This window comes from Bos javanicus, chromosome 2, assembly GCF_032452875.1.
Source record: "Bos javanicus breed banteng chromosome 2, ARS-OSU_banteng_1.0, whole genome shotgun sequence".
NCBI lineage: Eukaryota > Metazoa > Chordata > Mammalia > Artiodactyla > Bovidae > Bos > Bos javanicus.
Window position 1 is genome coordinate 1,395,338 of NC_083869.1, and position 26,264 is coordinate 1,421,601.

At 42.5% G+C, this 26,264-nt stretch overlaps 1 protein-coding gene and 1 long non-coding RNA gene across 9 annotated transcripts in view; one reads left to right on the plus strand and one right to left on the minus strand.

Moving 5' to 3' along the window:
• The first annotated feature begins 31 nt into the window (after positions 1-31).
• The window catches only part of PTPN18 (protein tyrosine phosphatase non-receptor type 18), a 29,705-nt gene continuing 3,472 nt past the window's right edge, over positions 32-26,264 (plus strand). For 2 of the 8 annotated variants that reach the window (XM_061431486.1, XM_061431501.1), the window contains exons 1-8: positions 32-10,679; positions 13,137-13,245; positions 13,512-13,588; positions 13,668-13,763; positions 13,876-13,914; positions 25,054-25,122; positions 25,838-25,900; positions 26,117-26,259. In XM_061431486.1, the coding sequence (XP_061287470.1) occupies positions 10,587-10,679; positions 13,137-13,245; positions 13,512-13,588; positions 13,668-13,763; positions 13,876-13,914; positions 25,054-25,122; positions 25,838-25,900; positions 26,117-26,259 (689 nt within the window). In that variant the 5' untranslated portion in view covers positions 32-10,586. The other 6 variants (XM_061431495.1, XM_061431520.1, XM_061431550.1 and 3 more) reach the window with 6 other exon arrangements.
• Positions 10,121-13,102, minus strand: LOC133256712 (uncharacterized). Its single transcript, XR_009739272.1, has 2 exons — positions 13,019-13,102; positions 10,121-11,180 (listed from the first exon to the last, which is right to left on the minus strand). It is a non-coding gene; the product is annotated as an uncharacterized LOC133256712 (long non-coding RNA).

Below are 26,264 nucleotides of genomic sequence, written 5' to 3' on the forward strand. Positions count from 1 at the left end.
CAAGCAGGGGGAAGCTTTATGTGGCCATCTTTCCCTTTAAGGATCTCTTTAGAATCTCCCTAGATTACCGAGGATCTCTCTTAAGTTATCAAGGATGTCTGGTATGTGAATTCACCACTTTTTGCTGGGCACAGACTCAACTTGTTTCCTGTTTTAACAACCACAAACATTGCTTCAGGAACACTGAACATAATGTTTGTGCATATTTATGCAAGTATATCTGATGAGTAAACTGCTGCAAGTGGAACTGTGTCTTGAAAATGATTATAGATGCTGCTGAATTGTCCTCTAAAAGGCTGTCTCTTCCAGCCACCGTCAGTAGATCTGAGTGTTTCCTGTCCTTGTCATAACTGGGGACTGTCAGACTTGGTCAAGCTCTAGGTGCAAAATTGTTCCTCAACTGAATGTATTTTTAAAATTATAACAGATGCTAGTGTTAGTTGCTCAGTCATGTCTGACTCTTTGCAACCCCATGGACCATAGCCCACTTGGGTCCTCTGTCCATGGGATTCTCCAGGCAAGAATACTGGAGAGGATAGCCATGCCCTCCTCCAGGGGATATTCCTGAGCCAAGGAATTGAACCCGGGTGTGCTGCATTGCAGGCGGCTTCTTTACCATCTAATCCACTAGGGAAGCTCGTAATAGATGTCATAAATATTCAAATATTCATTGGCTATATGTGTGTTCTCTGAGATCCGTTAGCTCTTTATAGAAAGTTGTTTACCTCTACGTTGATAGATTGTTTTAAGTCTTTTAATTGTGGAGAATTCCAAAATAAGAGCAGAGAGGACTGTACAGTGAGTCCATGAAGCCCATCTCATTGACCAGTATCCTGGTGGCTCAGAAGTAAAGAATCCGCCTGCCAATGCAGGACACAGGGGAGACGCAGGAGCCACAGGTTTGATCCCTGAGTCAGGAACATCCTCTACAGAAGAAAATGGCAACCCACTCTAATATTCTTGCCTGAGAAATGTCTTGGACCGAGGAGCCTGGCCAGCTACAGTCCCTGGGGTCGCAAAGGATTTAGCAACTAAACAACAACCCACTTTGTAGCTGCACCCTTTCCCTATATCTACTCCACTTATTTTGAAGCAAATCCCAGATGCATATCATTTCATCCAAAAATATTTCCATATAGCTCTAAAAAATAAGACTCAACAAAAATAATATAGCACTGTCACACTTAAAAAAATCAATAGTTATTCCAGATTCTACTCTACATATCCAGTTAATGTTCAGTTTTCCCTGATATGGTATGTTCATTTGAACCAGGATACAACTTAGGTGCATTTCATTGCAAATGGTTGACAATTCTCTTGTCCTTTTTAAAACAGCTTTATTGAGATATAATGCATGTCAGCACCATTCATCTGTTTAAAGTATACAGTTAAATATTTTTTAATTATATTCACAGGGTTGTACAGTCATCACCACAATCTAATTTTAGGCCATTTTTGTCCCTTCTAAAGAAACGCCGTGCTCTTTAGCTGTCACTTGCCATTCCTTTCCAATCTTCTCCCAACTCTCAGCACCTTGTAACCACTAATCTACTTTTGGTCTCTATAGACTTGCCTACTCTGGACATTCCATAGGAACTGTGATAGAGAAGAATCTTGTATTCCATTACAAGTTATTCACTAAAGGGATGTTGCCTCCACAAGCTTAAATTATACATAATGGCCCATCTCTGGGAACCTTGCTTCCAGGTAATGAGTGTTAGGCTGAAATACCTTTGTTTAGCTCCAGGAAACATCCTGACCAGGCCCAGCTGTGAGTAACTGCAGGGAGGAAGAAATTAACCCATCCCCTCTGGAGGCGAATGGGAACCAGGAAGTGTTTGACTTTTCTCCCTCCCCTTTTGGTGTAAAGGAGCCTGAATTCAGACACAGGAAAGATGGTTCAAACCCATTATCTTCGTTTGCTGGCTTTCTGAATAAAGTGTATTCCTTGTCTCAGTGACTCATCTCTTGAACCTGCCTGTTGTGCAGCGAGCTTAGTATGAGCTTACACTCGGTAACGGAATGGAATCATACAATTTGTAGTGTTTTGTGACTGGCTTCTGTTGACTAAAGAATAGTCACAACCGGAGCATAATAAGTTATTTTATTTGGTGGGAATGTTTAGGACTTTCAAGCCCGGAAACAGCATCTCAGGTAGCCCTGAGGAACTGTTCTGAAGAGGCTGGAGAGGGAGGCAGGCATATATATAGAAGTTTGAAACAAAGAGGGCAGGCAGTCTGAACATCAAAGATTATTGTTAATTAAGGAAAACCGGATGTCTCAAGGAATTTAGTGCTCTTCTTTATATGGGAAGATGCAAGTTTCTGGGGTCACTGAACTCTTTCCTTTCATATGCACTTCTGCTATCTGGGACCAAATCCTGCAATCTTCCTTTTTGAGTGTTCACATTTTTAATTCCTCTTTCACTGTAAGGGGTAACAGAAGACTGCTACTTTTGCTTACATCCAGCAACTCCACCCCCACCCCACCCCAGGCTCCTTAGCAATCACTGTGGGGCGGGGTAGCAGGATCTACTGGATCACAGGCATTGTTTTCCCTTTTGGGAGCTCTCATTCACGTTTAGAAGCCTGAAGTCACTGATGGCAGTGACATTCTTGCCTACTGATACGGCAGGAAATATTTCACACTTCCCAGTGTTGTTTTCAAAATTTATGTTGTAGTATCTAGTTCATTCCTCTTTGTTGCTAAATAGTATTCTATTATATGTGTATGTAAGGTGACCGTGGCAGTCAGGCAGAGAAAGATACATTATAGGAAGAGAGGAACGGATCTACCTTAGAAACCAGTGCTCTCCCTTTATAGCCAACCTTTCTTATACCCTATCGATGGGAAATTATGCCTCGAAGGGAGGAGTCCTTAGTTAAGCTCACAGCTGGGGTCTTGTGATCTTGAATTCGGAGGGTTCTCACGGTCGGGTGGTCATGTTTCAGTTTTCAGTTCAGTCACTCAGTCATGTCTGACTGCGACCCCATGGACTGCAGCACGCCAGGCCTCCCTGTCCATCCCCAACTCCCAGAGTTTACTCAGACTCATGTCCGTTGTGTCCGTGATGCCATCCAACCATCTCATCCTCTGTCGTCTCCTTCTCCTCAATCTTTTCAATCTTTTCCAGCATCAGGGACTTTTCCAAGAGTCACTTCTTTGCATCAGGTGGGCAAAGTATTGGAGTTTCAGCTTCAGCATCAGTCCTTCCAGTGAATATTCAGGGTTGATTTCCTTTAGGATGGACTAGTTGGATCTCCTTGCAGTCCAAGGGACTCTCAAGAGTTCTCTGACACCACAGTTCAAAAGCATCAATTCTGCGCTCAGCTTCCTTTATAGTCCAACTCTCACATCCATACCTAACTACTGGAAACACCATAGCTTTGACTAGACGGACCTTTGTTGGCAAAGTAATGTCTCTGCTTTTTAATATGCTGTCTAGGTTGGTCATAACTTTTCTTCCAAGGAGCAAGTGTCTTATTTTCATGGCTGCAGTCACCATCTGCAGTGATTTTGGAGCCCCCGAAAATAAAGTCTGTCACTGTTTCCACTGTTTCCCCATCTGTTTGGTATGAAGTGATGGGACCAGATGCCATGATCTTTGTTTTCTGAATGTTGAGCTTAAAGCCAACTTTTTCACTCTCTTCTTTCACTTTCATCAAGAGGCTCTTTAGTTCTTTTTCAGTTTCTGCCATAAGGGTGGTGTCATTTGCATATCTGAGGTTATTGATATTTATCCTAGCAATCTTGATTCCAGTTTGAGCTTCCTCCAGCCCAGTGTTTCTCATGATGTACTCTGCATATAAGTTAATTAGGGTGACAGTATACAGCCTTGACATATTCCTTTCCCTATTTGGAACCATTCTTGTTCCATGTCCAGTTCTAACTGTTGCTTCCTGACCTGCATACAGATTTCTTAAGAGGCAGGCCAGGTGTCTGGTATTCCCATCTCTTTAAGGATTTTCCACAGTTTCTTGTGATCCACATAGTCAAAGGCTTTGGCATAGTCAATAAAGCAGAAATACATGTTTTTCTGGAACCCTCTTGCTTATTTGATGGTCCAGCGGATGTTGGCAATTTGATCTCTGGTTCTTCTTCCTTTTATAAAACTAGCTTCAACGTCTGGAAGTTCATGGTTCACATACTGGCTTGGAGAATTTTGAGCATTACTTTCCTTGCCATGTGAGATGAGTGCAGTTATGCGGTCGTTCGAGCGTTCTTCGGTATTGCCTTTCTTTGGGACTGGAATGAAAACTGACCGTTTCCAGTCCTGTGGCCACTGCTGAGTTTTCCAAATTTGTGGGCATATTGAGTGCAGCACTTTCACAGCATCATCTTTTCAGATTTGAAATAGCTCAACTGGAATCCCATCACCTCCACTAGCTTTGTTCGTAGTGACGCTTCCTAAGGCCTGCTTGACTTTGCATTCCAGGACGTCTGGCTCTAGGTGAGTGATCATACCATCATGATTATCTGGGTTGCGACAATCTTTTCTTGCCATCTCTTAATATCATTGCTTCTGTTAGGTCCATACCATTTCTGTCCTTTATCGAGCCCATCTTTGTATGAAATGTTCCCTTGGTATCTCTGATTTTCTTGAAGAGATCTCTAGTCTTTCCCATTCTGTTGTTTTCCTCTATTTCTTTGCACTAATCACTGAGGAATGCTTTTTTCTCTCCTTACTGTTCTTTGAAACTCTGCATTCAAATGGGTGTATCTTGCATTTTCTCCTTTGCCTTTTGCTTCTCTTCTTTTCATAGCTGTTTGTAAGGCCTCCTCGGACAGCCATTTTTCTTTTTTGCATTTGTTTTTTTTTTGGAGATGGTCTTGATCCCTGACTCCTGTACGATGTCCCAAACCTCCATAGTTCTTCAGGCACTCTATCAGATCTAATCCCTTGAATCTGTTTGTCACTTCCACTGTATAATTGTAAGGGATTTGATTTAGGTCATACCTGAATGATCTAGTGGTTTTCCCTACTTTCTTCAATTTACGTCTGAATTTGGCAATAAGGAGTTCATGATCTGAGCTACAGTCAGCTCCCAGTCTTCTTTCTGGTGACTGTTTACAGCTTTTCCATCTTTGGCTGCAAAGAATATAATCAATCTGATTTCAGTATTGACCATCTGTTGATGTCCATGGGTAGAGTCTTCTCTTGTGTTGTTGGAAGAGGGTGTTTGCTATGACCAGTGCGTTCAGTTGGCAAAACTCTATAGCCTTTGCCCTGCTTCATTCTATACTCCAAGGCCAAACTTGTCTGTTAATTCTGAGTATCTCTTGACTTCCTACTTTTGCATTCCAGTCTCCTATAATGAAAAGGCAATCTTTTGGGGGTGTTAGTTCTAGAAAGTCTTGTAGGTCTTCATAGAACCGTTCAGCGTCAGCTTCTTCAGCATTACTGGTCGGGGCATAAATTTGGATTACTATGATATTGAATGGTGTGTCTTGGAAATGAACAGAGATCATTCTGTCATTTTTGAGATTGCATCCAAGTACTGCGTTTCAGACTCTTTGGTTGACTGTGAGGGCTACTCCATTTCTTCTAAGGGATTCTTGCCCATAGTAGATATTCGTGGTCATCTGAGTTCAGTTTACCCATTCCAATCCATTTTATTTCACTGATTGCTAAAATGTCGACATTAACTCTTGCCATCTCCTGTTTGACCACTTCCAATTTGCCTTGATTCATGGACCTCACATTCCAGGTTCCTATGCAGTATTGCTCTTTACAGCATCAGACCTTGCTTCCATCACCAATCACATCCACAACTGGGTATTGTTTTTGCTTTGGCTCCATCCCTTCATTCTTTTTGGAGTTATTTCTCCACTGATCTCCAGTAGCATATTGGGTACCTACCGACCTGGGGAGTTCATCTTTCCGTGTCCTATCGTTTTGCCTTTTCATACTGTTCATGGGGTTCTCAAGCCAAGAATGCTGAAGTGTTTTGCCATTCCCTTCTCCAGTAGACCACGTTTTGTCAGAACTCTCCATCATGATCCATCGGTCTTGGGTGGCCCTACACAGCATGGCTCTTAGTTTCTTTGAGGTAGACAAAGCTGTGATCCATGTGATCAGATTGGTTAGTTTTTTGTGATTGTGGTTTTCAGTCTGTCTGCACTCAAATAGAAAAGGATAAGAGGCTTATGCAAGCTTTCTAATGGGAGAGATTGATGAGGGAGAAACTGGGTCTTGTTCTGATGGGCAGGGCCATGCTCAGTAAATCTTTAATCCAATTTTCTGTTGATGGGTGGAGCTGTGTTCCCTCCCTGTTATTTACCTGGGGCCAAACTATGGTGGAGGCCCACCAGGCCCCTCCATCCATGGAATTTTCTAGGCAAGAGTACTGGAGTGGGTTGCCATTTCCTTCTCCAGGGATCTTCCCAACTCAGGAATCGAACCCGGGTCTCCCACATTGCGGGCAGACGCTTTACCGTCTGAGCCACCAGGGAATCCAGTGAAGATAATGGTGACCTCTTTCAAAAGGCCCCCAGTGTGTTCTGTTACATTCAGTGCCTCCAACCCTGCAGCAGGCCACCACTGACCCACACCTCCTCTGGAGACTCCTGGACACTCACAGGCAAGTCTGGGTCAGTCTCTTGTGGGGTCATTGCTCCTTTTTCCTGGGTCCTGGTATGCACGAGGTTCTGTTTGTGCCCTCCAAGAGTCCATTTCGAAGGCCTTTGTAAGTCCTGGCAGCTCTATGGTGGGGTTAATGGCGACCTCCTCCAAGAGGGCTTATGCCATACCCAGGTCTGCTGCACCCAGAGCCCCTGCCCCTGCGGCAGTCCACTGCTGACCCATACCTCCACTGGAGATACTCAAACACAGATACTCACCCCATGTTCAAGGTCGGAGAAGCCCCAGCAAGACAGTAGGCTCGAGCAGCAGCTTTGTGGCGCTGGAGCAGCTGTGAGGAGATAACCCAAGTCCAAGGGCTGAGAAGCCCCAGCAAGACGGTAGGAGAGGCGAGTTCACGCTTAGAATCAAACCCCAAACTTGCCAGAGATGCTCAGAGGGCTCAAATCAACCTCGTGTGTGCCAGGACCAGAGACCCTATAGAGACTGGTGGCCATGTAGTCTTGAGACACTGGCACCAGCAGGGAAAAACAGGATATTGCTTTAAGGAAAAAACAGCCCGCCACCAGGGCATTGTGGTCACTGTGACTTCATCTCCTTTGTCAGGTCACCTACAATGGGCCATTTCTTTAACAATACGCCATGAGCCCCTTGTGGACCCTAACGGTGTACACCATATTTTCTTTATCCATCAGTTTATGAAATTTGGTTTCTCACTTTGGGGCTGTTTTGAATAATGCTGCTATGAGCATTTGTGTTCTCTTTAACTTTTTTCTTTGTAATTTATTCAGTTAGGAAATTGGTTTGTCTTGTAGAGTTTCCAGAGTCTGGAATAAAAGCCCTCACAAAGGCAGTTAGCACCAGTCACTGGTGAATGCAAACTGGCATTTATAACTGGAGTGAGTGGCATTTTTCTGTTTGCCAAATGGCAGAGTTGTAGATGGGCCAATAGGTAAGCCCACCCAACCAAAGGTTCTTAACAGAGTAGAGCAGTGGGAGAGTTTTTTCAAATTTCTTCTTCCCTCTTGTGGCCTAGTTAAAAAAGGAAGTTGGAGAAGAACTTTTCAGTAGGGATTTCAGTAGTCTCAGACTGTCTCCTCACAAGCTTTCTAGGTGAAGGTGGTGTCTCCTGTTTACGATTTCCCCTTTGTAACAACAGCCTAGGCTGGGCTCTGCATAGTATTGTGAAAGCTTCCCTGATCACCTTCCAGCACCCTGTCCACTTGGCTCTGTTGCTGGCCTCTGAGCTGGCAAGCAGGCGGCAGACTGGCATGTGGGTGTTGGAGTGCCCAGGACCTGCAGGACAGTGCCAGCTGCTCCCACTGCTTGCCTCCAGGAGTGTGTACAAGAGGACCAGCAGCAGCAGTGAGTCCCATTGCAAGAACACAGCTTGCAGTTCTCTGGGAGAATGGAGAGGGGTGAGCTGTGGCTGCTGGAGGAGGTCTTGGTGGTCTTCCCACCTCCCACACCCAATGCCTGAGCTGAGTGGAGGGCAAGCCAGAAGAATCTGGATGTTGAAGAGACATGGAGGGGTGGCCAGTGTCAGGATGGCAGTCCGCTTAACTAGAGGAGGACATAGAGTGGGGCGGGGAGGAGGGTATGGAGTTGTGGTTGAATGTGCAGCCAGAAACAGTGAATCATGGTGGAAGCATGGCAGGTGGACTGAAGTCTCAGCCACTCTGTTCACAGGCCAGATAGGCAGATAGATCCCTAAACAGGCAGACAGACACACAAACCTCTGGTAAGACAGACTTCTAGATAAAATCCCGGGCAAAGACAGACTACATAGCAGGACAGCCAAACAAATGGACAGATTCTTAGACATTTGGGAAGATGACCAGCCAGGCATCCAGAGAGACCTGTGTCCAGACACGACACCCCTCCCACCCTGCTTCCAGCCAACCGAAAGACAGAATCCCTCAAGAATAGACGAAGCACCACAACTGGACACAGAGACAGTCAGTGGAAAGACAGCCTACTACCCAGTCAGCTATCCAGCCAGACCTTCGGCTTGACAGACTTAACTCTGCCAGTAAGAAAGACCCCAGCCTATCAGAAAGGTGCTCAGGATAGACAGATGTTCCCTAAACCAGGGGGACAGATAGACACCCCATCCTGTTGGACAAACACACCCCCAGTCCCTAGTGGAACAGAGATCCCCCAACTAGCCAGAACCCATTTGCTGCATTAGCTGCCCTGCCTCCGGGTCACCACCACAGATATGCAGGGCTCACTGAGCCTCAGTGTTGTCTCTGCACTCCAGGTCACCAGTTTCCAGTGACTACTGACAACCGATGACATTCACTGCTAGCAGGGTTCAGAAAGCCCTCTTGTGATCTGCAGTGGATATTCCCCCTTTACTCTGGTGTCCACTATCCCCAAATGATTGCTATTAGTGTCCATGATTACTCAGGGGCTCAAGCGTCTCTGTGACTCCTCCAGTGGACCTCCATATTTTCTCAAAGTTCAGTGATGCTTCTTTATCCCACCACCCTGAGTCCAACAACTGAATCTTGAGACCATCCAAGAAATCTCAGTGATTACACTGACATTCACTATCGAGCCCTGGTTAGGGGTCCTCAGTGAACTTGCCTGACTGTTTTGACCCCTCAATTACTTAGTAAACACTCCAAGTCCCAATGGTTCCCTGGTTACTTTCAGTCTGTCACTGACCTCCCAGTAACTGCCACTGGGATCTACTGCCAGTCTCCGTGAACATCCAAGGAACTCTCACTGGCCTGCAGTGAACTCACTGACAATGTCAATCCTCGGTGGTCACTACTGACCTCCATCCCTACTGACCTGCTTTTTACCTTCTCAGTCACTTAAACTGGGATTGGCAACCTACAGCCTGCAGCCCACCAAAGAAAAAAAACTGACACATGAAATTAAAATTTAAAGTCCACAAATAAAGTTTGGAATACAGCCATGCTCATCCCTTTACATATGGCCTACTGGTTGCTTTCACCCTGCCTGTCAAAGTTGAGTGGCTGGGACAAGAACCAGAGACCTGAGTCCTTTAAGAAAGTTTGCCTGTCTGTGACAACATTCTGATAACTCCCTAATGAATTAGGTTCACACTCCTTACCTCCAAAGTGAAGGATGGGCTAGCCCATCTACACTGACCGGCCCTCGGCAGGGGCCCCTGGCTCCTCCCTACTCTCTGCAGCCTTCCCCTTGGTGGCCCTAGAGCAACAACTGTCCTCTGGCCTTCTCATTTTCTGAAGAGGACAATATGAGAATGAAAAAATTCCTTAAAAGCGTTGAGAACATTTAGACCCCTGGAACCCACTCCCAAAACCTCAATTCTCAGTTTCCTGGAAGTTTATACGGCTTGAGATTCTCAAATTAGGATGATCCTGGCTCCCTCAGCTCCTCCTGGCCCGACCCACCCAGAAAAAGAAGTAACCTCAAGAAATTCTGTCTTTCTCACAGCTCAGGTGCCCGGGGGTCATTTCCCCCCGCGGCAACCTCTCCCAACCTCCCTTGGACTCCGCCGGAGAGCAGAGCGGGGTAAGGTCTCCACACAGGGTTTCCCGGTCAGGAATTTCAGCTCGATTTAGGCAGCCGTCTTTACTCACAGCTGACACGCCAGCCTGGTTGGGATCCGGACACAGCCCAGAAGACCGGGCCCTGGAAACCGGGCGAGGGCGTGCAGCCATCCGCCATGCCAGGGCGTGGACACCGGGCCCAAGCTAGAGGCGGTGTCCAGAGGACCACAGGGACTCAGCCAGCCCTCGCGGAGACAAAAAAATTGAAGCGCCGGCGCAGTTTTCTAGCTCCAGGCGCAGCCAGGAGGACCTAGCGCCCCTAGTCAAGGAGCCTATGGGCGGGGCTGGGGCGGGCTCTGAGTGTCATTGGCCGAGGGGCGCGCCCTGTCTGCCGCTGCGCACCCCCATTGGCCGGCGAGATCTGAGGCGGGGCCTCGGCTGCCTTCAGCGGAGTCTACCCCAACGGAGAGCGCGGAGCGCCACAGGTGGACTGCACCTCACTCCTAGTCGGCGCAATGAGCCGCAGTTTGGATGCGGCGCGGAGCTTCTTGGAGCAGCTGGAGGCACTGGGCGGCAGGCATGGGGTGGTCTTCGCCGGCGAGTTCAGTGTGAGTGGGCGAGTGTGGACTGCCGAGCTCCTGCTCCTCGCCCTGGACAGTCCGGACCTCCGTCTGTTCTTCTGTGCACCCTGCTGCACTTTGCTTCTCTCTCGGCGTCCAGGGTCGTCTTCTCACTTCAAGATCTGTTTTTCTCTCCCCAGCACCTCTCTCTGTCGCACTCTCTCCCTGCCTGTCTTCACCCTCTGCCTGCAGATACCCAGAGGGCGAAGTCCACGGCCGGCCCAGGCGGGGCCGCACACGCCCTCGGGTCCCTGCGCCCTAGCTGCGCTCCCTGTATCGTCGGGTTGCTGAGCGGAGAAGGCGGGCGCTTGCGCGATGCCCGGCCTCTCCAAGCGACCCGGTGGTCACTGTCCCTACTGTGGTCCTAGGGAGGAAGGGGCTGGGAAAAGAGGAACCAAGAGGCCCCGCTGCGGTGAGGATATGGTCGCCAGTTCTTACAGACGATGTGGCCTGAGGCGCTTTATCCGGTCTCTCTGGCCTCTGTTTCTCCTAGGGTGAAATGTAACGAAACTGACCTGAGGATTAAAATAGCCAGTGTGGGTAAAGCGCGCTTAGCACATCTTGAGCGCTTACTTTATAGGTGCATTTGTCACTAGTTATAAATAATCCTAAACTTTACAGTGGGGTAGTGCAAGCCATATGTAAGGAGTGCTAATGCAGCAGCGTCGTAGGTATCGCACTGTACAAGTACTGAGATATTTTAAATATAATAGCATAGAAACGTGTTAGAATCATATATGGTGACATCTTAAATTTAGAAATGTCTGATAAATATATGTAATAAATGACTATATAATCATTAAGTACAATAGAAATAGAGAACAGATTTATGAAATAATTGTATTAATAAATATGAAATATATAGTGTATATGTATAAATATGGTCATAAACTATAATTGACACAATTGCATAGAACAGTAGAATAAACATAATTATAAAATGAGCAGTTATTCAAGTTTCTAAGAAACAATGTAACAGATAAAAGTATAAATCTGTTTATACAAATATAAAATAAATATTTATATAAGAAATGTGTAATAAATGCAGAATATATAATTTATTCAATATGAAAATGTGCATAATAAAGTAAAAATATAATTCCCAGGTAGTACATGACATCATGTCCATCCAGGTCTGGGTCCAGTCTGGGACAGTGAGCAGTGCTCAGGATCCCTATGCAGAAGCTGGGTGGTGAGCAGTGCCAGTTGCTGGAAGCCAGCCTCCTGAAATCTCCTGCACTCACAGGAGTCTTCCAAGGCCTCTCTGGACGTTGGTTTCCTCATCTACATAGTAGAAATATCCAGGAGAAGGAAATGGCAACCCACTCCAGTGTTCTTGCCTGGAGAATCCCAGGGATGGGGGAGCCTGGTGGGCTGCCATCCATGGGGTCGCACAGAGTCGGACACGACTGAAGCGACTTAGCAGCAGCAGCAGTCTCAATCTGTCTCTATCTCTAAGTAACTTTTAGAGGTAATCCATTTAGGATTACTTAGGCTAATCCACCTGGCTGGGTCTCAGTTTTACATCCTTAAAAATAAGGAGAGAGGCCAGGTATTCTCTGATATCCCCTACAGCTTTGAGATTTTTATAATCTCTCCAAATAGATTGTAAAATGCTTTGTTATGTGATGACTTCTTTTTTAATCTACTACTTTATGTATTGTTATGTTCACAAGAGCTCTTGAATAAATGAGTCTCTGAAAAAAAAAAAAAAAAATATATATATATATATATATATATATATATCCATAGTGGTACCCACTGCAGAAATGTGTCCATGAAAACTTAAATGACCTACCTGATGGGTGTAAGAACGCTTAGAATGGATGGCTTGCACTCATGGTGGCTTGGTAGGTGTTATTTATTATTGTCATGATTATGAATACCTGGTGATGATGGCAATTCTATTCACTGATCATAATAATCTAACAGTATTAAAGCACCTAATAGTACATTTAATTCATATACACTGTATATTATCCTCTTGTGTATCATGTTTGTTATATTAAGTACATAATATATTACAATTATTGTTCACAATAAGATGTAAATACACACTGAGGGTGCGAGGACAGATGCTCAGAGGTCTGAGTTCAACACTCACTCACCCACTTCCTGGGTGGCACTTTCAGAAAGTCATTGACACATGTGGTGCCTCAGCTTTCTTACCTGCACAACGGGGAGTCAATAATACCCACTTCAGTGGCACCTTGCAGATAGTTCAATGCCCTTACACAGGGCTTAGTGTAGAGAGGGCACTCTGAATGGCTACTGTTATTGAATCAATATAATTAGTAGGCTTTACACTATCTGGACGCAACACTCACCTTTCATAGGCCACGTGCCGCATATCCTTGTGAGAGCCTCAGTGTCCCAGGCGTCTGATCTGGCTCCTCTCTTACTCTCTCTTCCCACCCCCGGGTCTTCTTGCGGTCTTCCCACCAGGACATCCGGGCCCGCTCAGCCGCCTGGAAGACGGAAAGTGTGCGCTCAACGGAGGCTGGCAGTCGCCCCGAGAACGTGAGGAAGAACCGTTACAAGGATGTGCTGCCTTGTAAGTCGGGGGTGGGGGTGGGGCCTCCGGAGGAGTCGGTGCCCCGACCCTGTGGGATCCAGGTGCTAGCCAGGGTCCATGTGTCCTACTGGGATCCCAGAACTCTCCCTCCCAGAGCCTTGCTGTGGCTGCATTTCTCCCCAGCATCCCACCAGTGCACCTCGATGGGATGCCCCCAGGTGTGCCATCCCCTGCTGGCTTTCATCTGGGAGGCCATCAGGGCTGTCACCCACAAACTCCATGTTTCTCGCTTCTCCTGCTGGCAGACGATCAGACACGAGTGATCCTTTCCCTGCTCCAGGAAGAGGGACATGGTGACTACATCAATGGCAACTTCATCAGGGTCAGGCTGGGAGTCAGGAAAGGGGCAGAGGTGGTGGGGGTGACAGCGGAACCTCGATAGTGAACTTAGCCTTTACCAGGGTACAGATGGAAGCCAGGCCTACATCGCCACGCAAGGACCCCTGCCTCACACCTTGCTAGACTTCTGGCGCCTCATCTGGGAATTTGGGGTCAAGGTCAGCTTTGGGGTCAAGGTCAGGGGGAAGTGTGGGCAGTATTCTGGGTCCTCCCTTGGCGCTGATAACTGCACCCCCTAAACTGATTCTCCTCCCTTACCCCAATATCTAGGTCATCTTGATGGCCTGTCAGGAGATGGAGAATGGACGGGTAGGTGTGCTCAGCCTCTCGAGTGCATGTCCTTATGCAGGAGACAGGAGAAACTCACTAGCTCTCCCCTGATCCCATGACTCAAGGGACCAGTTCTTGGAGTGACCCCCACTGTAGCTCTGCCAAGCCCACTGTTACTGGCTTTAATTTTTTTTATGATCTTTTTCCTTTTATTCGTGGGGCTCATCCTTCCAATGTTGGCAACCCTCTCCTGCTGGTCTTCCTGCCCGATAGACCATAAGGCCCTATAACTGTGGCTTCCCCAGTACAACTCTGATGTCTTTCCCCATCTTTCTCCCACTTATTCACTATGCTCCAACCACTGGGGCCTTTGTTCTGCCTCAGATCCTATGCTTTGTCTGTTCCCTCTGCCTGGGACATTTTTCCCCTTGGGCTGCTGCATCACCACCTTCAGGTCTTGGGTCAAATGCTCCTTCCTCAATGAGATCTTCCTGGACCTCACCCCACTTGAAACTCCCACTCGCCTTCCCTGGTCGTACTTTCATTTTTCTTCATAGTTCTTACCAACTTCTGAATGAAATATAAGATAATCTACAAATGCATTATGTATATTATTTATTCTGTCTCCCTGAATAGAAGCAAAGTTCCAGGGAAGCAGGGATCTTTGTTTTTCCCATAAGCATAAATTAGTTACTCAATAAATGTATATCAGCACTGAAGGCACATGGTTTCTGCATCCTGGCTGGCTGGGATAGCTGGCTGATCATGGAGTCTAGGCAGTCTGTAGTGATGTACATTTTTCATCCCTAATTTTGATAGTTGTGATACCTTCTCTCCTGGCTATTTGGTCTGGTGAGAATAAAGAATCAAACTTTTAACTGTTGTACTAAATCTGTCCTGCTGCCTGTTTTTGTAAATAAAAATGTATTAGAACATAGTCATGCTCATTGATTTACATAGTGTATACATGCCACAATTGTTAAGTTCAGTAGTTGGAAGTTAAGTAGACTGTATAGCTCACAAAGTCTAAAAGATTTATTATCTGGCCATTTATAGAAAGTTAGCCAATCTCTGGGCTAGAGGATTATTAGTTTTATTTTTTCAAAGAAGATGCTTTGAATTTTATTCATTTTCTCTATTTTTAAATTATTACTTCATTAATTTCTTTTATCTTTATCATTTCCTTTCTTCTGGTTTAGGTTTAACTTGCTTTTTTCTAGTTCTTTAAGCTTAGATAATAGATTTGTGATTTTTATCATGTGTAAGTAATGTCATTCATTTTTCTCCACACACTGCTCTAGCTACATTTCATAAACTATGTTGTCTTTTTTTTCCAGTTAATTCAACATGTGTTCTAGTTGCCCTTGTGATTTCTTCTTTGACATGGTATTTGACCATGGCTGTGCTTAATTTCCAAATATTGGGGACTTTTCCATATATCTTCCTGTTATTAAATTTCAGTTCCATTGTGGTCAAAGAACAATTTTATATTATTCCAGATGTATTGAAACTTGTTTTGTGGTCATGAATACGATTTATCTTGGTAAATGTTTTGTGTGCACTTGAAAAGAGTGTGTATTCAGCTTGGTTGAGTATTCTATAAATATCAGGTCAAATTGATTGTGTCTTTTTGAAAGATACTTTAATCTTTTATATCTTTATTGTATATTATATATCTTTACTGATTTCTTTTCTCTAAATGTTCTGTCAGTTCCCAACAGGAATGCTGAAACCTTCAACTGTTTTATAACTATCAATTAGTACAAGCTTGTCTATAGTATTACTCAAATTGTATTATTCATATTTTTTTGTCTCAGTTCAGTACAGTCACTCAGTCATGTCCAACTCTTTGCAACCGCATGAACTGCAGCACGCCAGGCCTCCCTGTCCATCACCAACTCCCGGAGTTTACCCAAACTCATGTCCATTGAGTCGGTGATGCCATCCAACCATCTCATCCTCTGTTGTTCCCTTCTCTTCCTGCGTTCCATCTTTCCCAACATCAGGGTCTTTTCAAATGAGTCATCTCTTCACATCAGGTGGCCAAAGTATTAGAGTTTCAGCTTCAACATCAGTCCTTCCAATGGACATTCAGGACTGATTTTCTTTAGGATGGAGTGGTTGGATCTCCTTGCAGTCCAAGGGACTCTCAAGAGTCTTCTCCAACACCACAGTTCAAAAGCATCAATTCTTCGGTGCTCAGCTTTCTTATAGTCCAACTCTCACATCCATACATGACTACTGGAAAAACCATAGCCTTGACTAGATGGACCTTTGTTGACAAAGTAATGTCTCTGCTTTTTAATATGCTATCCAGGTTGGTCATAACTTTCCTTCTAAGGAGTAAGCGTCTTTTAATTTCATGGCTGCAATCACCATCTGCAGTGATTTTGGAGCTCCCCAAAATAAAGTCAGCCACTGTTTCCACTGTTTCCCCATCTATTTCCCATGAAGTGATGGGACCAGATGCCATGATCTTCGTTTTCTCAATGTTGAGCTTTAAGCCAACTTTTTCACTCTTCTCTTTCACGTTCATCAAGAGGCTCTTTAGTTCTTTTTCACTTTGTGCCATAAAGGTGGTGTCATCTGCAAATCTGAGGTTATTGACATTTCTCCCGGCAATCTTGATTCCAGCTTGGGCTTCATCCAGCCAAGCGTTTCTCATGATGTACTCTGAATATAAGTTAAATAAGCAGGATGACAATCTACAGCCTTGACGTACACTTTTTCCTATTTGGAACCAGTCTGTTGTTCCATATCCAGTTCTAACTGTTGCTTCCTGACCTGCGTACAGGTTTCTCAAGAGGCAGGTCAGGTGGTCTGGTATTCCCATCTCTTTCAGAATTTTCTCAGTTTATTGTGAAACACAGTCAAAGACTTGGCATAGTCAATAAAGCAGAAATAGATGTTTTTTTTGTCTACTTGTCCCATTATTTGCTGAAAGAGGAGTATTGAGATTTCTAACTGTAATTTTTCATTTATCTATTTTTTCTTTCAGTTCTGTCAGTTTTGGCTTAAGTTACTTTAAAACTATAATTGAGTGCTTATACAGTCAGGATTATGTCTCCTGATGAATCAAGCCTGTTTTCAATATGTAATGTCTCTTTTATGACCCTTTCTCTGAAGTGTACTTTGGTATTAATATAGCCATTTAAATTTCCTTAGATTAGAGTGTGCGTGATTATCTTTCTTATTCTTTTACTTTTTAAAATCTGTGTTCAATTTCATTTTATTTTTTTCCATACCGCGAGGCTTGAGGGATCTTAGTTCTCTAACCAGGGATTGAACCTGTGCCCCCTGCAATGAAGCATGGAGTCCTAACCCTTGGACCATCAGGGAATTCCTCATTTTTATTTTTAAATTGTTTCTTATAGCTGTCATATTGTGGACACTTACTTTTTAAATCCAATCTGACAATCTCTGCCTTTAATTGGCATAGTATCTAATGTGTTGGGCTTCCCTGGTGGCTCAGACGGTTAAGAATGTCTGTAATGCAGGAGACCTGGGTTTGATCCGTGAATGGGGAAGATCCCTTGGAAAAAGGGAATGGCTACCCACTCTAGTATTCTTGCCTGGAGAATCCCATGGACAGAGGAGCCTGGCAGGCTACAGTCCGTGGGGTCGCAAAGAGTCGGACATGACTGAGCGGCTAACAGTGTGTTGGGGGATTCCCTGGTGGCTCACCAGTAAAGAATACACCTGCAATGCAGGAGTTTGATCCCTGGGTTGGGTAGGTCCCTGGAGAAGGAAATGGTAACCCTCTCCATTATTCTTGCCTGGAAAATCTCATGGACAGAGGAGCCTGACAGGTTACAGTCTATGGGGCCTCAAGAGTTGGACAAGACTTAGTGACTAAACCACCACCACCTTTAATATGTCAGTGATGAGTATAAATCTATGATTTTGCTATTTGTTTTCTATTTGTTCCATCTGTTCTTGTTCCTTTTTTCTTTTCTGTCTTTTTTACTTAGAATTTTTATGACTCCATTTCATAGTCATTATTACCTTATTAGTTTTACCTCTGTATTATGTGCTTGTGTGTTTAGTGAAATGTGTACTTATTACAGTCTGTGTTCAAATATTATTATTATACCATTTCAGGTAAAATGTGAGAACTTTACAACAGCATATTTCAATTTTCTCTTTCTATGCTTCAGCCTATTGTTGCCACAGGTTTAGTTCTAAATTTAAAATTACTACACAACATACTGCTATTATTTTCATATAGATTAAAAAAAACTTTATTGAGATATAATTCATCCATCTAAAGTGTGCAATTCAGTTGTTTTTAGTATATTCCTGAGTTATACAACCATCACCACAATAAATTTTAGAATATTTTCATCACCCCATAAAGAAACCCTATATCCATTAGCAGTCATACTCCATTTCCTACCAAACTCCATCCTAAGCAACTACTAATCTATCTGCACTATTAGATTTGCCCACTCCGGACTTTTCATATAACTGCAATCATATGACACGTTATCTTTGGTGAGTGGCTTCAAACACTGGGTAGTGTTTTTAAGATTCATGCATAGTGTAGCATGTGTTGACTGAGCCACCAGGGAAGCCCATGTCAATACTTCAGTCCTTCTTGTTGCTGGATAACATTCCGTTTTATATTTCCATGGCTCAGTTGGTAAAGGATCCACCTGCAAAGGGTCTGATCTCTGGGTTGGGAAGATCCCCTAGAAGAGGGCATGGAAACCCACTCCAGTATTCTTGCCTGGAGACTCTGCATGGACAGAAGATCTGCCAGGCTGCAGTCCACGGGGCTGCAAAGAGTTGGACATGACTGAGTGACTAAGCGCACATAGCACAATCACTTTATAAAATTTGAGGTATTTCCATTTTTTGGTGATTGTGTCTTTCTTTTTTCAGTTGGGGTAAAATATACATAACATAAATTTTGCCATTTTAATGATTTCAAATGTACAATTTAGAAACATTAAGTACGTTCACAATGTTTCAAACCATTATCAATATTCAATTCCAAAACTTGTTCATCATCCAAAACAGAAACTCTATCCATTTAATAACTACTTCCCCTTTACTCTTCCTGTAGCTCTTGGTAGCCTTTATTTTACTTTCTGGCTTTATTAATTTGCCTATTCTAGGTACCTCATATCAGTGGAATCATATACCTGTCCTTTTGTGTCTGACTTATTTCATTTATCATGTTTTCAAGGCTCATCCATGTTGCAGAGTGTATCAAAATTTCATTCTCTTTAAGGCTGAATAACATTTTGTTTTATATTTGTATCACATTTTGTTTATCCATTGATTTGTTGATGGACATTTGGGTTGTTTCTAACTTTTGGTTATTGTGATAATGCTGCTATAAATATTAATATATAAGTATCTGTTTTGAGTCCTTGTTTTCAATTTTTTTGGGTAGTAGTATTAATTACTGGATCATGTGGCAATGCTGTGTTTAATGTTTTTGTTTTTTTTTCCACAGTGGCTGCACCACTTTATATTCTCACCAACAATGCACAGGGTTTCATTAACACTCACCAAGATATATGTTACTTTTTGTTTTTGTTTTTAGCCATCCTAATGGGTGGGAAGTGGTGTCTCATGGTTGTGGTTTGCATTTGCCTAATGATGTGGATTTACCAAATATCTTTTCATGTGCTTATTTTTCCATTTGTATGTCTTCTTTGGACAAGTATTTGTTTAGGTTCATTACCATTTTTTAATTGGATTATTTGTCTTTTTATTATTGGAGAATTCTTCTGAATACAAGTCCCTTATCAGTATATGATTTACAAATATTTGTCTCATTGTGTGAGTGTCTTTTCATTTTCTTTACAGTGTCCTTTGAAGCACAAACCTTTGATAAGTTTGAAGACTTCCCATCTATTGTTTTGATGTACTTTTGGTGCTGTTTCTAACAAGTCATTGTCTAACCAGAGGTCAAAAAGATTTACTCCTATGTTTTCTTCTAAGTGTTTTATGCTTAGGTCTCGGACTCATTTTCAGTTAATTTTTGTATATGGTGTAAGATAGGGGATCCAAATTCATTGTTTATAGATATCCAGTTGTTCCAGTACTACTTGTTAAAAAGACTGCTCTTGCAGTCTTTTCCTTTGTTGAAAATCAGTTGACCAACCGTACATGTAAAGGTTTATTTCTGGACTGTCAATTCTCTCCCATTGATTGTAGTACTATGCCAGTACTGCAACATATTGTAGATCTGTAGTTAAGTGTTGAAATCAAGAAGTGTGAGTCTTCCAAATTTGTTTTATTTTCAAGATTGTTTTGTCTATTCTTGGTCACTTGCTGTGCAGAAAAGAGTTAACATAGCAAGCCTAAGTGCTTATGCTTAGAAAGGCCTTCCTGCAAGGTTGGCTCTTAACTGGAAATTCGATTTCCAATAAGAGTGGCCCACTTTGCCTAAAGTATTTATATAAGCCATGTGTCTAAGTGACAGTAGGTTTATATGACACCTGCTTTCCTTCTGGAGTCTGAAGTTTTGGCCCACGCTAGTCAGAGGTGCCTACATACCACAGAGTCCCCCAGTAAAAACCTTGGGCACTGAATTCCTAAGGAGCTTCCCTGTGGACATTTCACACGTGTGGCCACAACTCACAGCTGGAGGAGTTAAGCGCATCCTAAGTGACTCTACTGGGTGAAGACCCTTGGAAGCTGGCACCTTGTTTTCTGCAGACTTCACCCTGTGCGCCTTTTCCCTTTGCCAATTTATTCTGTATCCTTTCATTGTGATAAATTGTAGCCATGAATACAACTCTGCACAGAGTCCTGTGAGTCCTCCTATTGAATCATGAAACCTGAGGGCAGCCTTGGGTATCCACAACACATTTATTAATGTTAACATATTAATTTTAAGATCAGCTTGCCAATATCGTCAAAAAGCCTAGAATTTTGATAAGGATTGCACTGAATCTATCAATTCAGGGTAGATATTGCAAACAACAGTTTTCTTTACATGAAAATACAATTGATTTTTCTGTATTGATTTTGTATTCTGAACCTTGCTGACTTTTGAGCTCTAATATAGTGTGTGTGTGTATTCTTCAGGTTTTTTTTAATATATGATTTCTATAGAGCTTTCCCAGTGGCTAGAATCTGCCTGCAATGTAGAAGACCCAGGTTCGATTCCTGGGTCAGAAAGATCCCCTAGAGAAGGGAATGGCTACCTGCTCCAGTATTCTTGTCTGGAAAAATCTGTGGACAGAGGAGTCTGGAGGGCTACGTTCGATGGGGTCACAAAGAGTCGGACGTGACTGAGCGATTAACACTTTATCTAATATCACTTTTATATATAACATCATGCTGTCTGCAATTTGAGATAGTTTTGTCTCTTCCAATCTGGGTAACTTCCCTTTCTTTCTTCTACCTTCCCATCTTTTTTCTTTCCTGTCCTTTTCTTTCTTCCTCCCTCCCACCTCCTCTCCTTTCTTTGCTTCATTTCTTTTTTCCTAACTGCACTGGTTACAACTTCCAATACAAAATTGTTCAGAAGTAAAAAAAAAAATCAATCAATCAATCAAATTACAGTAAAAAAAAAAAAAAGAAAGTGCAAACATCTTTGTCTTGTTCTTGATCTTAAGCACAAACTATTCAGTCTTTCAACATTAAGTGTTAAGTTACCTGTAGGGTTTTTTTTAGATACTTATTGTAGGTTTTGCTTTTTAATTTTAAATGAGGAATTTCTTTTCTATGTCTAGTGCCTTTCATGTTTTTATTATATATGAAAAGGTACTGGATTTTGTTCATTTTTCTGCATCTATTGAGATGATCATGTGTTTCTGTTTTACTTTCTGTTATTATGGTATATGACATTGATTGACTTTCCTATCTTGAACCAATCTTGTATGCTGTGTATAATCTTTTGTTAACGATTCTTCTGTCTTTATTCTTGAGATGTTGAATAGTTTTCTTGTGATATCTGTCTGGTTTTGATACCAGAGTAATACTGATCTCATAAAACATTCCTTCTTCACATTTTTGGAAAAATTTGTGAAGGATTGCTATTCCTTCTTTTTGGGTACAATTCACTAGATTATCTTTTAAAGATGTTAAAAATGAGAATACATATTTACCTTTTTCTTTATTTTTCATCCCTTTGTGTAGGTCATTATCCCACCTGATATCATGTTTCTTTTGTATAGAAAGCTTATTTTTTTTTGTTAAAGAAGAAATCAGAATTTTATTTATTTTGGCCTCACCATGCAGCATGTGGGATATTAGTTCCCAACCAGGGATCAAACCCATTCTCCCTTCAGTGGAAGTGCAGAGTCTTAACCACTGGACCACTGGGGAAGTTCCTGAAAAGTTACTTTAATATTTCTCATAGTGCAGCTTTGCTTATGATAAAGTCTTTCAGCTTTTGTCTGCATTTTTAATTTTAGCCTTTTTAGGGCATAACACCATTGACCTCTGGCTTGCAAGCTTCTGACAAAATTCTGCTGTCATTCTTATTTCTCAAATTTAATGTCTTTTTGTGTATGATGGTTTTAAGATTTTTTTTCTTTATTATGATTTTTTAGCAATTTGATCATGATTAACTTGGTGTTAATAATCCTTGGATTATTCTCTTTATGGTTCATTGACCTTTCTGGGTTTGTGGGTTCATAGTTTCATGAAATTTGGAAGAATTTCCAGCTATTATTTCTTCAAAAATAGTTTCCATTTTCCCCTCTCCTCTCCTTCTGAACTCCAGGTACACATACATTAGGCCACTTGATATATTTCCACAGATATCTGATTCTGTTAGTTTTTTTCCTCCACTTTTTCTCTCTCTTTTTCACTTTTAATAGTTTCTATTGCTATGCCTTTGCGTTCACTGATCTTCTGGTATCTAATCTGCTATTAAAAAAAATTATTTATTTGGCTATGCCAGATCTTACCTGGGGCACTCAGGATCTTCAGGTGGGTCTAGTACCCTGATCCAGGCCCCCTGTGTTGGGAGATAGAGTTTTAGTCACTGGACCACCAGGGAAGCCCCTACTCTGTGATTAGACAGTGAGTTTTTTTTTTCATATTCTTTTCCATTATGGTTTATCACAGGATACTGAATATAGTTCCCTGTGCTATATAGTAGGACCTTGTTTATCCATTCTATATATAATAGTTTACGTTTGCTAATCCCACATTCCCGATTGTTCCCTCCACACCCTCTTTTCCCCCAGTAACTACAAGTCTGTTCTCTGTGTTCGTGAGTCTGTTTCTCTTTTCTAGATAAGTTCATTTGTGTCAGATTTTAGATTTCACATATAAGTGATATCATATGGTATTTGTCTTTTCTTTCTGACTTACTTACTATGATAATCTCTATCATACTGAAATGGCATTATTTCATTCTTTTTTTATGGATGAATATATTGCGTGTGTCTGTATATATACGTACATCTCCTTTACCCATTCATCTGTCAATTGACATTTAGGTTGTTTCCATGTCTTGGCTATTGTGAGTACTACTGCTATGAACACAGTGTGCATGTATCTTTTCAGATAATAGTTTAGTCCAAATATATGCCCAGAAGTAGGATTTCTGGATCATATAGCAACTCTTTTTAGTTTTTAAAGAACCCCCATACTGTTTTCCATAGTGGCTGCACCAATTTACATTCCCACCAGCAATGTATGGGGGTTCTCTTTTCTCCACACCCTCATCAGCATTTGTTATTTGTAGACTTTTTACTGATGGCCATTCTGACTAGTGTGAGGTGGTACCTCATTGCAATTTTAATTTGTATTTCTCTAATAATTACCAATGTTGAACATCATTTCATGTACCTTAGATAGTGAATTTTTTATTCCATATATTTTATTTTTCCTTTCTAGAAGTTCTGTTTAGGTCTTTTTTATATCTTTTTTTTTTTCATCACATTCATGTTTTTCCTTTTCATCTTTGAACATATTTATAAAAGCTGTCTTAAAGTCTTTGTCTGCTTTTTTCCTCATCTGTATTGGGTCTTTTTCTATTGACTGACTTATCTCCTGGGTGTAGGTCATATTTTTTGCTTCTTTGTATGTCTAGTAAATTTTTATTGGATGCTTAATATTTTAAATATTACACTTGCTAAGTTGCTTGGGTCATGTCTGACTCTTTTTGATCCTATGGACTGTAGCCTGCCAGGCTCCTCTGTCCATGGGGATTCTCCAGGCAATACTGGAGTGGGTTGCCATTTCGTCCTCCAGGGGATCTTCCCAGGGATCAAACCCGCATCTCTTATGTATCCTGCATTGCCAGATGGGTTATTTACCATTAGTGCCACATGGGAAGCCCAAATTTTACACAAGTATTGATAAATTTTAGATCTTGTTATTTTCCTTTAAAAAGGAACTTTTTAAAAAAAGTGTTGGAATTTTTTGGGAAGGCAGTTTTTTTTGGATATTTGATCATTTTAAGGTTTATTTTTAAGCTTTTTAAGGGTACATCTAAAGAAGCCTTTATTCTAGAACTAAGTTCATTCTACTTACTAATGTGTGGTGTCTTGTTCCTTACTGAATGCCCTTTTTAATCAATCAGGTCTCCACTCTGGCTGGAGGAAATGTAAATTATTTCTGTTCCATTGTGAGCTCTAGGAAATGTTCATCTTATAGTTCTGTAGCTATTACGCTTTCATGGGAAGTTATTCTTTCCTAGCTTCATGGGGTTTCGTGTCATATGTGCCCAGATAATTATCAGCTAAAGACTCAAGGGGACCCCATGCAGACTTCTGGTGTTCTTTGCTTTTGTTTGCATAGTACTGTTCTTTCAAGAACTCTGTCTTGGTCTCCCTGAGCCAAGATTTCTGGTTTCTCAACTAGTGGGATCATCAGACCCTTCATGGTCTGCAGCCTGGTTACTGCCTCTAGGCAGTAACCTTGGGAACTCATAGGGTTTCACTCCTGTGTTTCCCTTTGTTCAGTGATCACAGTCTTGCAAATGCATGTGGACCAGTGTCTGAAAATAGCAGCTCATACATTTTTTTCCAGGTTTGTAGTTGCTTACAGTAGGAGAATATTCTGGACTGTCTTCCTCCTGCACAGTCAGAAGCTCACATCTCCACTGAGTCTGTGTTTAATCTGATGAGATGCTGCTGTTCTCTGTGCTTCCACGAGCAAGCTGGGCTGTTCCAAGGGGTGGTACACATGTTAAAATGAACTCTGAGGCAGACTCCCCCTCTTCAGTCCCTGCCTGTTTCCCCTTGTCTTTTGCAGAAAAAGTGTGAGCGTTATTGGGCCCTACAACAGGAACCACTGCAGATTGGGCCTTTCTGCATCACTCTGGTGAGTTGGGGCAGAGGTGGGAACAGCACTTTATGAAGTCTTGGATTTTGTCTTTCACAGAAGATTCTGAGTGGAAAGCTTTTGGGCTGGGCTTGAAAGAATGAACAATTTCCCCACAGTCCCCCTCACACTGCAGGGAGCTCTCTGGTATTAGCATGCAAATAGTCAGAACTCATTATACACTGATTTTGCATTTTAACTACTATCATGGTTATCTCTGTAAATATAAATGTACCTGATTAGGTTCTTAAAATTCTTATTTCCCTTACCATTTCAGAAGAACTCAGAAAAATCTCTCATAGGTTATAAAAACAATTGGTACTGATAAATACAAGCAAACTAACAAAAGACATTTCTTTCTTTCACTGTAAATGAGCTTGTTGGAACTAGCTCATAGTTTCTCTTTCTCCCTTATGTAAAATGTTTCCTTCACAGAAGTCATGGGGGATATTTGGACTAAATGAATTTTTAGAAATAGGTGTTTCTTTTTTTTTTTGGTGGGGGGAGGACTCTGTTGCATGACTGACAGGATCTCAGTTCCCTGACCAGGCACTGAAGCAGGCCATGGCAGAAAAAGCCCAGAATCCTAACTGCTAGGCCACCAGTGAACTACTTTTTTAAAATTTTTAATCAGAAATGCCGTTTCCTAAAAATGTGTCTTTTGGCACCTGTGATCTTTTTCTCTGCCCTCTTCCCACATGCCCCATATCCACAGACAAGGGAGATGTGGCTGAATCCAGACATCAAACTCAGGATTCTGCAGGTCACCTTCCAGAAGGTACTGAAAGGGGAGGAGGAGACTTCCACATGGTGAGAGCTTCCTGTCTCTGCTTTCTTATCTGTAAAATGGGCATTAACAATAGTACCCTTCTGTTTAGTTATTATCTGTTTCATTTAAATGGAAGATGCGGAGAATAGGGCTGACATGAAATATTGCTCAATATATGGTTTTCTTTCTCTTTTTATTCTTTGCCTCTCATTTTCCATGTTTCAGGAATCCCGGTCAGTGTCCCAGCTGCAGTATATGTCCTGGCCAGACAGAGGGGTCCCTAGCAATCCTGACAATGTGCTCGCCATGGTTGAGGAAGCTCGGCACCTCCAGGGATCTGGTCCCAACCCCCTCTGTGTCCACTGCAGGTTTA